This window comes from Ursus arctos, unplaced genomic scaffold (genome assembly GCF_023065955.2).
Source record: "Ursus arctos isolate Adak ecotype North America unplaced genomic scaffold, UrsArc2.0 scaffold_19, whole genome shotgun sequence".
NCBI classification, from domain to species: Eukaryota; Metazoa; Chordata; class Mammalia; order Carnivora; family Ursidae; genus Ursus; species Ursus arctos.
The window spans coordinates 48,125,156-48,141,359 of NW_026622863.1; the positions used below are offsets into that span (position 1 = coordinate 48,125,156).

General features: G+C 53.6%; 1 protein-coding gene across 2 annotated transcripts; it reads right to left on the bottom strand.

The window, feature by feature from the left end:
• Window positions 1-1,271: 1,271 nt before the first annotated feature.
• Window positions 1,272-10,448, bottom strand: GPR4 (G protein-coupled receptor 4). Of its 2 annotated transcripts, XM_026482041.4 has the most exons (3): window positions 10,365-10,448; window positions 6,434-6,502; window positions 1,272-4,111 (listed from the first exon to the last, which is right to left on the bottom strand). In XM_026482041.4, exon 3 carries the CDS (start codon window positions 3,288-3,290, stop codon window positions 2,193-2,195), a length of 1,098 nt encoding a protein of 365 aa, XP_026337826.1. In that variant the 5' UTR covers window positions 3,291-4,111; window positions 6,434-6,502; window positions 10,365-10,448; the 3' UTR covers window positions 1,272-2,192. The 2 variants fall into 2 exon arrangements, with proteins under 2 accessions (XP_026337826.1, XP_057170597.1); XM_057314614.1 differs by lacking the exon at window positions 6,434-6,502.
• Between the last annotated feature and the right edge of the window lie 5,756 nt (window positions 10,449-16,204).

Below are 16,204 nucleotides of genomic sequence, written 5' to 3' on the forward strand. Positions count from 1 at the left end.
TAGATCCCAGGCTTCCCTCTTTTCTCTCTGCACCCAATACCAAAGCCCCAACTTCCTGCACCTCAGTAACCCCCCTCCTGCAAAACCATTTTCCTCATTAAGTTCTTTTTTTTTTTTTTTTCTCATTCCCCTCCTCCCTCCTCTTCCTTTCTCTGAGAAGGGTTTCCAGAAACCTCTTCTGGGAACTTCTGGGACAAGGGGGGTGTGTATGTGTAAGAGGAGGACCTTCACATCTCATCGGGAGCTTGGAGCCTATTACACATCCATTGGGAGGAAGGGAGGGAGGTGACCCGTCAGAAAGGGCAAGGCCTGTGCTGGGTGCTTTCTCCTGCTCTCCAGCCTGGTTATGGAAGGATGCCCATTCCTGGTGATCCCCGAGGGCCAGGAGAGGGAGGATGACCCCGTCAGCCAAGGCAGGCAGCCTCAGCCACCCTGGGGCATGGGAACAGAGGCAGAGATGGAGAGGGGAGAGGGAGCCCAGGATCACCCCAGCGCTGACTCACCAGCTGTGTGACCCTGGCCTAGTCATTTGGCCTCTTCGGTGACCGCCCTGGAATACGGCCTGGGATCATTCCCAGAGGTCCTTCCAGTTCAGGCCCCCTGGTCACCCTATTCTCAGGATGGGCAAGGGGCTCGTGTTACATAATCCCAAAAGGCCCTGTGCTTCTTCCATCATTTTGAATTATTCCTTCAAAATAAATCCCAAAGCTGACCACTGTTCCTTGCTCACCCCACCCCCACCACCCCACCCCACCCCCACCCCCGTTCAGCTACCAGGATCTCCCATCTGGACTACTGCAGTCACCTGTCACTGGCCCCCCGACTGCTGCCCTTCCCATATTCTGTTTCCCACTCAGCAGAGCCTGTTAACATTTAAGTCAAATCCCATCCCTCCTCTGCTAAGAGCCCACTTGTCGTTCTCCTTTATTTCAGAGTAAAAGGCAAAGTCCTCACCAGGACCTAGTCCCATCAATCATCAACCATCCCTCACCTCCCAGCCTCCCTCTTCTCCAGCTGCCCCCCTCCCAGCCTCCCTCTGCTCCACCTGCACCCCCCCCCCACTCTCCCTCAAAATTCAGGCACTCTCTTGCTCCAGAGGCTTTGCACTTCTCCAGACAGCCACAGGGCTGACCCTTCCATCCCCCCACCCCCTACCAGCTCTTTGTTCCAATGTCACCTTCCAGTGAGCCCTCCCCTGACCTTCTCTAGATCCGAGTCCGTGTCATTCTCACTCCCCTCAATCGGCTTTATTTTTCCCCAGGACACATCAATTCCAAACATTATATTTATTTTTATTTACTTGTTAACCGTGAGCCCCATGAGGGTGGGGGCCTGGGCTGTCTTGGTCACCCTTGCGTCCCCAATCCCAGCCAGCACAGGGCTGGGCAGGAAGTGGATATAAATAAATCTCTGTTGAATGAATGAATAAATACCCTTCTCTTGTCCTGAGCCCCTTCCCAAGCCTGGCCTGCTCACCACTCCTCCAGCCAGTCTGCCCTGATTGCCCTTCACTTGGGTTCTGAGTCTCCCTCCTCCTCAGTCCTGACTTGGAGAATGCTCTTTATCTAGAAACTCACACTTGCTCTTCGTGCCCTCACTCCCTTAGATGACCAGGAGCTTCCCAAGGGCGAAAATGACCACTCTACCCCTCGGTGAATTTCTTCTCCCATCTTCCCCTTCAGTCCCCAAATTTTACCTCCTTGTTAGAAATAATTCTTTTTTTTTCCTCTCTCTCTTTTTGTCATTACCTTCTGGAAACCAAATATTTGACTTAATTTACTTGTCCCCTCCTCCAGGAAGCCCTCCCTGACCCTCAGATTGGGTCAGAGGCCCACTGGGCGCCCCTGTCTGAGCCCCACCCACTCTGGGTCATCCCTGTCTGGGGACAGGTCTGTCTCCTGCACTGGAGTGGGAGCATGTGAAGGAGGGCCAGGACTGTCATTCGTCACCGCTGTGTCACTAGCACCACCTGGCACAGCTCTAGGCACAGTTCATCTGAATTGTCAGGGGCTCATGGTGAAGGAGGAGGAGGATGGACCAGTGACCCGCCAACCTCACTGTTTTCCTATTATCTGCCGCTCTTATAAATATGAACACAGCCTCATTCACATACAGTTTGCATACATCAGACCGGGAGGGAAGGGAGGGTGGGATAAGATTCCAGGAGTAAGGGGGTCTGCGCGAGTGGAGGGTCACTGTGCCGGAGGCAGCATCTTCAGCTGCACCTGGTCCGCGTGGGAGGGTGGAGCTGCCGCCCAGCCAGCTGCCATGGCCTTGGCCATGCTGTTCCTCTTGGACGTGAGCGGGGTCTCCAGGGTGAGCGAGGCGTTGGCCATCTCCTGGGGCTTGTCACTGGCCAGGAAGCGGAGCAGATTGTGCAGGGCCTTGGCCACGTCGCTGCGGGCCCCCTCGTTGACGAGGCAGTAGAGGATGGGGTCAGCCACGCAGTTGAGGCTGGTGAAGGCCAGCGAGCTGTGGTAGGCCGAGAAGACGCGCTCCTCGAAGCCGCAGTCCCACGGGCGGCCCAGGTAGACGGCGCTGCGCGAGAGCAGGAGCACGTGGTAGGGCGCGAAGCAGACCAGCACGATGGCGATGAGGCTGAGGGCCAGCCGCTTGATCTTGGCCTTCTCCTGGCGCTCGGTGGACACGCTGCCCCGCACGGCCCGCAGGATGCCGCGGTAGGACAGCAGCATGAGGGCCCACGGGAAGAGGAAGCCCACGAAAACCCGGTAGAGGTTCATCCAGGCCACCCAGCCCTCCATGGGGAACTTCTCGAAGCAGAAGGTGTGGTTGTAGCGGTCGCGGAAGAGCTCGTCGTGGAACAGGGGCGCCGAGTTGGCCCCCAGCTCCGTGGCCCAGACCACGGAGCTCACGGCCACGGCCGTCTTGACCCGGCGCAGGCGCGCAAACCGCAGCGGGTGGGCCACCGCCAAGTAGCGGTCCACCGAGATGCAGCACAGGAAGGCGATGCTGATGTAGATGTTGGTATAGAAGATGAACCCGAAGAGCTTGCAGGAGCCGGGCCCGTGGATCCAGTTGTCGTGGTGCAGGAAGTAGTCGACCCACAGCGGCAGCGTGCAAATGTACAGCAGGTCGGCGATGCTGAGGTTCATCAGGTAAACACCCAGCTCGTTGCGCTGCCGCACCTGGCGGTAGGCCGCCCACAGGGCCAGGCAGTTGGTGGGGAGCCCCACGCCGATGACGAAGATGTAGAGGGACGGCGGGAAGAGGTGGTCCACGCGCGAGTCCACGTGGCAGCCCTCCCACGTGCGGTTGCCCATCCTCGGCATCGGGGCTTCCGAGGCACTTCCCCTGGCCCGCGGGGGCTGTGGGGCCAAGGGGGGCGGGAGGCCATCGGGCCCCCTGAGCCCCCTCCTTGGAGGCTCAGGGGAACATGGTGGGGGGCAGTCCACGGGGGAGAGGCGACGGTGACCGTGAATCGTGGGCCAGCCCTGGCGGGGAAGGGTAGAGCTTGAGAGGGAGAAGTTGGAGGAAGGATAGAATTAGGATAGGGGGGAGGCTCGGGGTGGGGGATGGTGGGATTAAAAAAAAAGAGCCTTGTCAAGGGGGTGTTTCTAGACCCAGTCAGAGGGTAAATGAGGGAGTTTTGGGGTGGCACAAGAATTGGCTATGGAGGAGATGGAGACATCAGCAGGCAGTGGTAAGAGGGAGGTCTTTGTAGAGGATGTAGAAAGTATGTGTGGCCACGTTGAAGTGATGGGGGATGGAATGTCCTAGAAGATGCATGAAATGTAGGTGATAGTGTTGAGATAGGACAGACTACAGTTAGGGAGGGTTGAAAACACCAGGCAAGGTCAGGCGGGGCGCTGGCGCTTCCTAGGACCCCGTAACAAATAAGGAAACAAGCAAGGTAACCGATGAAGAGAAGAAGATTATGGAAAAGGATGTGCCCTCGGCTGGGAATGTAGGAAGGGTGTTTAAGAAACAGGAAGGAGGTGAGTAAGGGCTATTATGGAGGAGGATTACGGATGGAGTGAGGAATTTGAAGGGGGCAGGGGAAGGGCTCCGGCTTTGTCCGCTTGGTCCTGGTGGGAGTGAGCAGTTGGGACGAGGTGGCCCCCCTCACAGTTCGCAGCTGACCATACGGTGCCTGTGGGGAGAGAGGTCTGCGGTGAGGGGAGTCACAGGCACCCCCTTCTCCCCGCACCCGTCGCCACAACCTGAGGGCTGCAGACAGGGGACACCCTGGCGATACCTAATTTGAGCCTCATTCTAAGCAACAGATCCCTGTGGGGTCCGGATCTGTTTTCCCTGATAGATGTGAAAGACCCCACTCAGGTTGTAGAACTTCCTTCCAGATACCGTGTAAAGTGCACAAGTATTGTGTCGTGCTTCAGGAAATGCTAACCCCGTCATTTCCCAGATGCAGATGAAGCCCAGAAAGACTGCCCGCTCCAGTCGAGGATTCACAGCAAGGCCCGGATGGAATGGGGACTACTGACCCAGGACACCCCATTCTTGACAATGATAAAGACAGATAATAACAGCTAAAGTTTATTGAGTCCTACTACATCGCAGACCCTGTTCTAAGCGCTTTTATGGGTATTAATACATTACATTCTCAAGAACCCTACTGTTATCCTTCCTAGTTGACAAACTGAGGCACAGAACCGTTCAGAGACCTGTCCAAGGTCCTGATGATGACAGAGGGACAATCTGGGCTCTCACCCTTTTTCTCCAGCCTGGGCATGTTTCCACCCAAGAATAACCGGACAGAAAGGGGCCCTGGGCTGGGCAGTGGGGGCTGGGAACCATAGCTGCTCTGGGCTGGAGGGAAGGGAGAGAGGATGGGCTGCTTGATGTGATCACATTCGGGCAGCAAGGGGAGCCCGGGCAGCAGGGCTGGCGTCCCTCCCTCAGGGACCGCTTCCCTCATTGCCTCTGCACCCCCCAGCTTCCCTGAGTGAGAACCTTGGGCCTGTCACCCCCTTGGGAAGACCTGTAAACACAGGGCAAAGGACAGTCATGGACCAGGCCCCCAACCACTGTCAGCCCCAGAGGGTAGGGGAGCGAAGTCCTGAACCAGAGGCACGTTCGGAAGCTACTCTATCCAGGGCTTTGTGTGGGGTTAGTTTTTTAAGCTCTGAAAGCTTTTATTATTATTATTATTATTATTATTATTATTATTATTATTATTATCTTTCTAAACAAGATCTTAAACAGGAAAGCCATCTAAGACAGTGGAAAAAAGAAGCTGCCCTGTGTTCTCAATGAAATCAGGTGGGAGGAGGGGGACCACTTCTGAAGAATCCCCCAGGATACACTTAGAAAACCACTTCTTGAGTCAACTGGATTTATTAGGAAACCGAGGTCCAGGGAGGGGAAGGGATGAGCCCGACATCACACATCGGGTTCTTGGGAAACTCCCAGATGCCAAAGCATCTTTCCGTGGGAAAGTCCTCTTGGCTCTACCTCTCCAACAAACCCTGAATCCATGCATGTCTCAGAATCCCCTGCCACTGTCTGCCTTGCACCACCATCGCTGATTGCTCGGACCATTGAAGTAGCTCTTCACTGCTTTTCCTGGCGGCCATTCTGGCTTCCTCTAACTTCCCTCAACTTCCCACAGTCACAAAGTTCTTTTTACATGAAAATCAGCTCTCATTACCCCCCCAGTGCCTTTCCAGAAAATCCAAACTCCTTGCCCCAGGTGACAAGGCACTGCCTGCCTTTCTCCCCCACCCCCCCTCCCCCACCTCAGTAGGCTCAAGGCACATGACCTTCTTTTCAGCCTCAAAACCTTTGCTCTTTCTCAGATCTTAGGACTCAGCTCCCTCACCTCCTTCACTTCCACAGGGAGCTCCCCCCCCCCCAGAGTCACACTCACCCACCCCCAGGGCTCTCTCCTCACATCACTTGTATCTTGTTCCCATCTGTCTGTCTGTCTGTCTGAAATGGACATTCCAGGAGGGCAGTAACCTTGTGTTGACTGCTGTATCCCAGCACCCAGGGGAAGCCCAGCATATAGTGGTGGACTGTGGGTTGAAGGAACAGGCATTGGTCAGCCCGTCCTGCAATGCAGGCTCCCTTTCCCCCTGAGGCAGCTACAAGTTCAAAGAAGTCCCTGTAGGGTCCCAGGGAAAGAGGTTGGAAGGGGGGGAAAAATGAAAAGGGCAGGATCTATCCGCTACATAATTGACTTTGAAAGGTCAGGGCTGAGTCCCGCTTAGTAAGCCCTACCCCCTGTGGGGTCCTTAGCAGCCCAGTGGCTGCCCCCACCCCAGACTCCCCAAGGGAGGTTCCTGGATCCTGTGGACAAAGGGTGGAGACAGCGCTTGCTCCCCGGGCTGGAACAGTGCAATCCAGCCCCTCCCTTCCAATATTCCCCACCCAGACCAATTCACTCAAAAAAACCCTCCTCTCTCTGCCCTCAAATCTCCCCTTCTCTCTGACCCCAGGTCTCCTCTCTCACCTTCTGTCTCTCCCTCTTCTTGTAACATCGACGAAATTCATTCTTTTTCGAGAGTCTCAGTTTCCCCTTCTGTAAAAAGGGGGAGGGGCAGAACTTTTATACTCGTCACATCACAGACAAGAAAATCCTTGGTAAGTCATCATATCATCTACAAAATGTGCAGCATTTGAACAATTATTATTATCCTATGGGCACAGGAGAGCTGAGACCAGAAAGGAACCACGGCTGGGAGTTCCCTTTGCCCCACGCTGTCCAGACCCCCCAGATTCAGCGGAGGCTGGAGCGGGTACAGCCTGCATGAGACTTATTTCCGGAAGCCAGAGGAAATACACTTCTCATGGCTAATTTCCTTGAGGGGGAACCAGTTGGGCGCTCACCTCACCCTCCTCCCATCCCTCCTCAACCCACCTGCTTCCTGGGGCTTGGGGTATGGGGGAGGGGCACTCAGCCCTCTCTTCTCCCCACCTGAGATCTGCCCACCAACAAACCTTCAAGAGCACAGAACCGAGACTCTTAAGAATTCCACAGTGCCGCACTGACCCCTTCCTGCATATGTGGGGAAACTGAGGCCCAGACCAGCAAGACCCTTGTCTGAGTCACGTGATGTGTCAGGACCAGGCAGATCTCGTGGCTCTTAACCCAAGAGCTTCCCCTTTCCCTGAATGTTTTCTCTCCTCACTCCCTGTGCTCCTGTAATGTTTCTCAAGTCTCTCTGGGGTCGTCAGCCCCCTTTGAGAATCATCTAAAAGATACAAGGAAGGACTTTTTCACCACCAAAAAGCAAGTGACCCCAGTGTCTCTGTGCCTCTCCAACACCTGACTCCCTTGCCCAGCCTCCTGGGGGTCAAGCTCCTCTTCAGCGTGAGTTTTATTCGGGATTCAACCCCCAAATCTTTAACAAGAAGTTCCTCCTATCCCCCAGGGCTCCCTCTTTGGTCCCTGCTAGCCCCTCCCAGGGAAGGGCAGAGAGATAAGCCCAAGTGTGGAGTGATAGTGAGGGGACCGGAAGGACTGGTCAGACCCCGGCCCCCCGCTTTATGCCTCGGCTGCTCAAGCTAGATAAGTCTCTGGGCCCCAGCAGCCACCCCTAAATCCGGCAAGGCTAAAGGACTCTGGAGGGTTGAGAGGACCAGAGGAAGAGCCCTCCACATCCCTGGCCACCTTCAGGGTTCACTCACCAGCCTTGTCCTAGAAGCCACCAGACTGCCTCTCTGCCCCCCTTCCCTCCTCTGCCGGCTCCTGCTTACCGCCACCCCCTTGGCAGCCCCGGGGGACCGGCCAGCTCCGGTCTGCTCATTAGGGGACGAAATGTGATCACCGCGCCTCGCTCCCCACCTGGTGCCCTGGCGGCCGGCGGAAACCAGGGGGCAGTCAGGCCACCGTGACCACCTCTCTGGGCCTCAGTTTCCCCATTTCTACCAAAGGGGTCCCCATCTCCCCCGATTCCCACACCACCCAGAAGGGACACCGGGGTCCTCCTACTCTACCCCTCTGACACCGTCCATTCCAGCGCTCAAAAAATCCTCGGGATCTATTGTTAGTCTAGCTCATGGTTTACTCTTCTATTATTGTAATGTTCTAGAGCTTTACCTTTCTTCCATTCTATTATTATTATCCTAGCGGCTTTCCATGTCCTTACCCTTTAAGTTTCTAATATTCCAGGAGTCTCACATTCCAAGATTCTAAAGTTCTATTGTTAGAACGCTCTATGATTTTTTTTAAACATTCTACGACTTTCATCATCTATTATTAAACTCTCAGTGATTATTATCTTGGCCCAGCAAACACGAATACGTATTTCCCTTTTTTTTCTTAATAGAAATGGGAACATACTCTATATACCGTGAACCCCACTTCCTTTCTCTCCCTTATCTATTCTGCTTGTTAACCGCCCAGCAACCTGAAGGTCTAAGGTGGTACAGAATTCTAAAATATGGGGGATTCACCGGAGGTTAGGGGGAGTGAGTTGTCACCTCCACCTAGCTCCTAAATTCTCCCTGTCTGGGGGGGCTACCAGGGGCCCAGGCTGTCTCCAACCCTCGAGCCCTGCCGGCCTTCCCTCATCCCTCCAGCTCGCTCACACCAGCTGAGTTATTATTTGTCTAGACACAAACCAAATTATAGGCCCTGTCCCGAGGGAGCAGTGGGCTTCATGGGGAGGGTCAGGAGACAGAAGCAGGCGGGAGTTAATCCCTGCCCCCCCCCATTTCCCTTCCCCTGTTCCCTCCTTCTCTGAAACTCCACCCCTTCCACCCAAACCAACTCTTGTCCCCTCTCCCCTCCCCAGCAGCATGGTTTGGGAAATATTTTCTCTTCTCTGCTTCTCAAAAGCTCCCCTCTGGATTCCAGCTATTCATACTCACTCTGGCATTCTTCCCTCCTCACTGTGAAGACCTCTTTTCCCAAATTAATCCAACTTTGTGGCAGCGAAAGAAGCCAGCTCTCTGGATTTGGGCTTCAGATGAACTGGAGTCCCAGCCCCCAGCCTGGCACGGACTCATTGTGGGGGCTTTGGCTCTTGCGCCTCAGTTTTCCCATCTGTAAAATGGGTGCTTGACCTAGATGGTTCCATAAGCCCTTTGAGCTGAGCTCTCTCTGCTTTGAACACTGAAAGCTGCCAAGATTCCGACACTAATCTTTTTGGTTGAAGGATTCATATATTCTGAGGACTTTCGATTTGAAGGTTGTGCGGCCCCAGTCCTCCTTCTGATCATTCTCACATCCCGAATCCTTCCATTCAAAGACTTCACACTCAAGGGTTCTTGACTATGATTCCCAGAGCTCAAAAGCCGCCCATCATCTCTCTCATTTCCTCCTATTGGGATCCCCTCCGAAAGGGAAACCTCCCCATCCTCACCCCAAACCTGAAGTTGAGGTCCTCCGCAGAGACAGAGCTTGGGAGGTACCCTCTTGGTGGGTTCAGGAGGAGGGGGGCTGGTGGCGGGGCCCTGGCGTGGGGGCACCTATCATCTCCATCTGTGCCAGCAAGTAAACCCCCCAGCGCACATCCTGCCTGAGTACACAACACACATCCCACCACCAACAATGGCTCACAGAAATTCCAGAGCTGTCCTTCAGCCTTGTTGGAGGTGGTGGGATGTCCAGTTCAAGCAGGGGGTGGGGGGAGTGAAGTGGAGGCAGGAAGGAGTTAATGGTGACCTAGCCAAATCCTGGAAGGGAGGAAGTGGGGGAGGAAATCCACCCCCCAGCCAGGAATTCCTGAAATCAGAGGGTGGGGTGGGTGCGACCTCAGGAGCAGTGGGGTGACTCTCTAAAGGGGATGCTGGGGTCACAGCGTCCCTCAGAGTCCACCTGCCCCAAGTAGCAACCTTACTCCCCCCACCAACTCCCGAGCAGCTCCTCAGCCCGGGGGAAAGCTCTGGGGTGCACCAGAATTTGGAATGAGATGACGACGGGGTCAAGGTGCCCGAAAAGGGTCTCAAGATACACAGAGAAAGACAGAAATACAGAAAAGAGACAGAGAGGAAGAGAAAGGGCAAAGAGATGCCCAGAACCACGGAGTTGGAGGCAGAGAGATCCACAGGGACTGAGAGTTCGAGAGACTGAGGGATAGAGGCAAAGGGAGACAGGGAGAAGGGATACAGAGACGGAGAGACAGAGCCAGAGACAGGCGGAGAAGCAGAAAGAAATAGACACAGAGACATCCAGAGATGCAGGAGAGGCCCACCCAGAGGGAGAGAGGACCGCAGACAGAGACCCATCCGAGACGGGCGGAGCGAGGGAGACAGACCCAGAGGCACGGTCCGCGCGGAGACGACGGGAGCGCCTGCACCGGAGAGGGGCGGGGACTGGCCGGCGCGGGAGACAGAGGCAGCCGATGCAGGGGCGCAGAGCCCCCGAGGGGCGCGCCGAGGAGGGGCCCCGCGGCGGACTGACGCCCGGCGCCGACACGGGAAGGAGAGGCGCCTACCTGCGCACGGCGGCTGGACGGGGCGAGCGGCGCCTCTCTTGGCTGCGGCGACGTCTGGGCTCGACCGCGGCGCAGGGACCCGGCGGCGACTCCTGCCGGCCCCGGGCCGGAGCCGCCGGCCGAAGCCCCGCCCCCGCCAGCCCCGCCCCCGTTAACCCCTCCCCTGTCGCCGCCCCTTAACCCCTTTAGGCTTTCACCCCACTCCAGGCATCCAGCCCCGGGAAACCTCACCTGCTGCCACGGCACCCCCCAACCCCTCCGAGTCCCCATCCTGGAGGCCCCCATCTCAGTAACCCCTTTGCTTCCCATCCGTCCAACCCCACACCTCCTGCTTGACCAAGCCGTCAGCCTTTGACCCTCCTAGAGCTGAGCCATTTCCTCCCCTCTTTCTGGTCATTGCATGCCTCCCTTCCCAAGGGAGAGAACACATGAGTCTAAGTCTCCACTCCTGGGGTCAGGGCCACATCTGTAAGGAGTCCTGCCTCTTGGCCAGCCAGACCTTTGACTGATGGCCTCTCTGTGCCTCAGTTTCCTCTTCCGTCAAAGTGGTCACTCACAGTCTCTTTGTCATGGGGATGTCATCTCATAGTGTCAGTACTATCGAGTCTGTAAAACATGCCTCCCGCCCAGTGCTTCCACTCCTCCCTGTTTTATTTACTTTTCCCCACAGAACTTTTAAAATTATCTGTCCCCCCACCAGAGGGGGGAGGAGTCATTTCTGCATCTGGTTTGTTTACTGTTGTGTGTCTGTTGCCTGGAAGTCGGTTAGGCACATGATAGGTATGAAAGACATATGTTTTCAGGGAGTGAATACATAAAGGATAAAACAGTATTTGCTGATTCTTATTATGAACATCACGTCCTTCATGAATTGGTCGAGAGAATTCATTCTTGGTCAAAGCATTTCGGACAGACCTGGCATCACATAACACTCAGAAATGACAGCTATTGGGTTCACAAATTCTTTTTGGAGGAAGGCAGAGAGCATGCGAGCCAAGGAGGGGGGTGCAGAGAGAGCGAGAGAATCTCAAGTAGACTCCACACTGAACATGAAGCCCAACAGGGGGCTCGATCTCACCACCCCGAGATCATGACCTGAGCCGAAATCAAGAGAGGGATTCTTTTTTTTTTTTTTAAGATTTTATTTATTTATTTGACAGAGACAGCCAGTGAGAGAGGGAACACAAGCAGGGGGAGCAGGAGAGGAAGAAGCAGGCTCCCAGCGGAGGAGCCTGATGTGGGGCTCGATCCCATAACACCGGGATCACGTCCTGAGCCGAAGGCAGACGCTTAACCGCTGTGCCACCCAGGCGCCCCAAGAGAGGGATTCTTAACCAACTGAGCCACCCAGGAACCTCTGTTCGCAAATTCTTTTCTTTCATTCATTTTTTTTTAAGATCTCATTCATTTATTTGAGAGACAGCGCACGTGCCAGGGGAGGGTCAGGGGAAGAGGGACAAACTGACACCCTGAGCTGGGAGCCGGACCAGGGCTCTATCTCAGGACCCTGAGATCATCACCTGAGCTGAAGTCAGATACTTAACCGACTGAGCCACCCAGGCGCCCATCATTCTTTATTTTTAACAGAAATAAAAATGCCCAGATCTGAAGCGAACAATACAATGAATTGTGACAAACAGACACACTCGTGTGACTAAGAGCTCAAATCAAGACAGAACACTTCTAGCACCTAAGAACATTGTCCTTCACTTCTTCCCAGGCAATACTCAGTCTACTTCACCCCCAGCTGCGATTCTTTCTTTTTACACCAGACGTTAGTGTTACCTGTTCTAGAACTTCATATAAATGAAGTGATACACTTGGGTTGTTTTTTTTTTTAAGGTAGCTATTATTTTTTTTAAGATTTCAGTTGTTTATTTGAGAGAGAGAGTGCATGAATCAGGGGAGGGGCAGAGAAACAGACTCCCCACTGCGCAGGGAGCCCGACACCTGACTCCATCCCAAGACTCCATCCCAAGACTCCGGGATCATGACCTGAGCCGAAGGCAGACGCTTAACCAACTGAGCCACCCAGGCGTCCCTAAGGTAGCTATTCTTAAAATCATTTGCTGTGTGCCCTTGGAAAAGTGACTTCACCTCTCTGAGCCATATTACCTACTTCTTCTCAGGGCTCTGAGGGACACAGAAAGTGAGAGAGTTAGCTAAGCACCCAAGCGACCTGCAATGTCCACGGGACTAAAGGCGTCTTCATTTCATCCTCCCTCAAGGAGACAGTCAGGGGAAGCACCAAGACACGTATCACTGAGGCTGTAGCCCCTCCCCACAAATAACCCCATACACATCCAATCAGTTTCAAGACAAGTCCCACAGAGCCCTCCTGTCAGAACCTTGGTCATTCCTTGGGGCGCCTGGGTGGCACAGCGGGTAAGCGCCTGCCTTCGGCTCAGGGCGTGATCCCGGTGTTATGGGATCGAGCCCCACATCAGGCTTCTCTGCTAGGAGCCTGCTTCTTCCTCTCCCACTCCCCCTGCTTGTGTTCCCTCTCTCGCTGGCTGTCTCTATCTCTGTCAAATAAATAAATAAAATCTTAAAAAAAAAAAAAAAGAAACTTGGTCATTCCAAGCTTCTCCTAAAAAGAAATTCTGAGGGCCACTGGGAGGTGAGGATCCCCTTCTCTCCTGGGCTCACCCTAGGTTTATGCTGATCCAGTCAGATTTATGCCGATCCAGTCCTTGTAGGAAATAGGTAGCCATTCAGAGCTTAAGTGGAAGCACTTACGAAGGGATGTTTCAGAGGGGTGGGCGGGCTGAAGGAGCCCACGGCAGCACCAAGGGACCAGCCACAGGGAGAGCCAAGCCATTACCACCCTTAGGGCAGGAAGCTGGAGTTTGGAGAGGGGACCACAGAACCTGTGGCTCTAGGCAGGGACCACAACCACTGGCCCGAAGGGCAGCAATGCAAGGAGGGGCCCCCCAAATAAATACTCCCGCCTCTCTCCTCCTACATTCCCATTTCCTTGTCTGTGCCTCCAATTGGCAGAACTCAACCAGAAGGCGGAGGGCAAGGGAGCCGCATGGATGGAGTCCACACGGGGCAGTCTCCCAAGGTCCAGAGCAGGAGGAGAAAGGCTCAGAGTGACTCTGGGCGGCACATGGAGAGAATCACAAGTTCTTCTTCCATGCAGGTCTAAGACTGGGCACAAGGGGGCGACAGAGCACCGAGAGAACCAATGAAAAGGATGCTTCACTAGCCCGGGCCACCCCTCCAGAACCTGGGGAGAGTTGAGAAGGGTCAAAAGGTGGGGGACAGTAAAGGAGACTTTGATCCGAGATTGGTAGAAACTGGCTTCTGGGACGCCCGGGTGGCGCGGTCGGTTAAGCGTCTGCCTTCGGCTCAGGTCATGATCCCAGGGTCCTGGGATTGAGTCTGGCATCGGGCTCCTTGCTCAGCCGGGGAGCCTGCTTCTCCCTCTGCCTGTCTCTCCCCCCTGCTTGTGCACGCGCGCTCTCTCTCTGACAAATAAATAAATAAAATCTTTCAAAAAATTACATATATATATATGAAAGAAACTGGCCTCTGAAACCTGGAGATTGGGAGGGGTGACGTGACCCCTGAATGGTGCAGCTGGGTAGGAGTTCAAGTGGACGCCTTCAGACGTGGTGGGGCAGGTGCAGGGGAAACAGAATGTACGGAGGCTCCGAGGCACTAAATGTCACAAGGAAGGGCAAATATGGGAGAGCCAAATAGCTGGAGATAAAAGATGGGGACAGGAGAGGATTCTGGCTGAAAAACAGCGAAGAAGAAGACGGGATTGAAAAAAAGGAGGGGGGAGGGCAGCTAAATGCAATGAGCACTGACTGCATTCCAGGCAGTTCTAAGCACTTCGTATGAATATCTCACTTAGTCTTCAAAAACCCTACAAGAAGATACCATTTCACAGATGAGAACACCGAGGCACAGATGAGGAAGTCGAAAGACACGAATTCTAGCAGCTGTGCTCCGATGCTTTAACCACTGTTATGCTATTTCTCAGGGGAGGAAATTGAGGGTTGAGGCTTTGAACTTCGACCCCCTTCATATAAGACACTTCGAACTCTTTCACACACTTCCACACACACATAAAACTTGAATATTCATTCAGCAAACATTTCCTAAGCCCTGGCTGCTGTGCTAGGCGGCACTGGGGACCCAGCAGTGACCACAACAGCCATGGCCCTTCCCTCCCAGGGCTGGCAGCCAGTGTGGGGGTGACAGATCTATCCCTTACAGTGACCCCTCAGGTCAGGGGGGGATACTGGAACCCAGAGGAGCTTTGCCACAGTTTGTTGTGGAGATAGGAAGAAGGAGGGAGGACTAAACCCTCAGAACTTCCACCTGAAACACTCCCCCCACTTGGTTCATTTCTTCCTCGTCCTTCAACATTCAACTTGGTTGCCCCCTCCAGGAAGTCCTCCCGGATGCCCCCTTGGTCTTCCTTTGCCCCCTCAGGGTTATCATTGTCTGAGGATGGGTCTGCCTTCCCCACTGGACTGTGAGTACCTTCAGGGCAGGACTGGGGCTGTCTCACTCTCTACTCTGTCCAACCATTGCCCAACTCAGGGCCTGACCTAGAATAAATATGCTCCAAAAAATAAAAATAAAATAGATTGAAAAAAGAATAAATAGGCTCCTTGCCCTATTAAAGAATTCATTCACTCATTAATCAACATATATATTTGTTGAGCACTTACTGCACGCTAAACACTGTGTTAGCACTGGGGTACAATCTTAAAAAGCCAAAATCCTCACCCTCATGGGCCATTGATTAGTGAGTGACTGATTTCTGATCACATTAGTCAAGATCCAATGAGAAGAAAAAACTCTCTAAAAGCTTGAGATATAAGGGAAGCCACTCTAGATTTTTTTTAATTTTTTTAATTTTTAATTTTTTAAAAGATTTTATTTATTTATTTGACAGAGAGAGACAGCCAGCGAGAGAGGGAACACAAGCAGGGGGAGTGGGAGAGGAAGAAGCAGGCTCATAGCGGAGGAGCCTGATGTGGGGCTCGATCCCATAATGCCGGGATCACGCCCTGAGCCGAAGGCAGACGCTTAACCGCTATGCCACCCAGGCGCCCCTAAAGGAAAACCATCTTGTCCTTAAGACACCGATCAGGGCTCCTACTCCCTGCGTTCCTTGACGTTAAAACTTGCGATTCCTGCCTGTATGTTAATTTATAATCTTTTGAGCTGTGACAAGATGTAAAGAAGCATATAACCCTGTAAAAACCGTTGATTCTCTGAGCATGTTTCCCGGGCAGCTGTCCTAACTTGGGCTCGAATAAAACTCTCTCTCTTACTCTTAGAGATTCTGAAAGAGGAGCCCGTGGGTGGCTCAGTGGGTTGAGCGACCGAGTCTCACTCTCAGCTCAGGTGTTGATCTCGGGGTCATGGGTTCAGGCCCCACGTTGGGTTCCAAGATGGGTGTAGAGCCTACTTTAAAAAAAAGAGAGAGAGAGATTCTAAAAGGTTTGTTCATTTTGTGTTGACAGATCCTTGGCCAGAAAGGTGGAGGGGATGGAACCCTTCGGCATGATTGAATGCACTCCTCGAATTTCATGTTTGGCGCTGGGGGCTGCCGTTTCCGAGGGGTGTGGAAATTGGAAGCGTTATGGCTCAGGCAGCTGTTTCTGGAGACTCCTGGACAACTGTCCTTACTGGCCCAAGGGGGCTTTGCAGGTTTCTCCTGCAATAATTCTTTCCTCTTTTAGGAAGAGATGGACTTGCTAACTTGCCACTCAAACTATAAGGCTCAGAACTTTCCAACCCAAGGGATCATCTTGACAGTTGAGACAAGGAAAAGAAACACAAATGTGTCATGTTCTACAAAATTCTTTTTT

What these genes read in the sequence shown, in the direction of transcription:
- GPR4 (XM_057314614.1), bottom strand. Translation starts at nt 3,290, where the DNA reads ATGCCGAGGATGGGCAACCGCACGTGGGAGGGCTGCCACGTGGACTCG.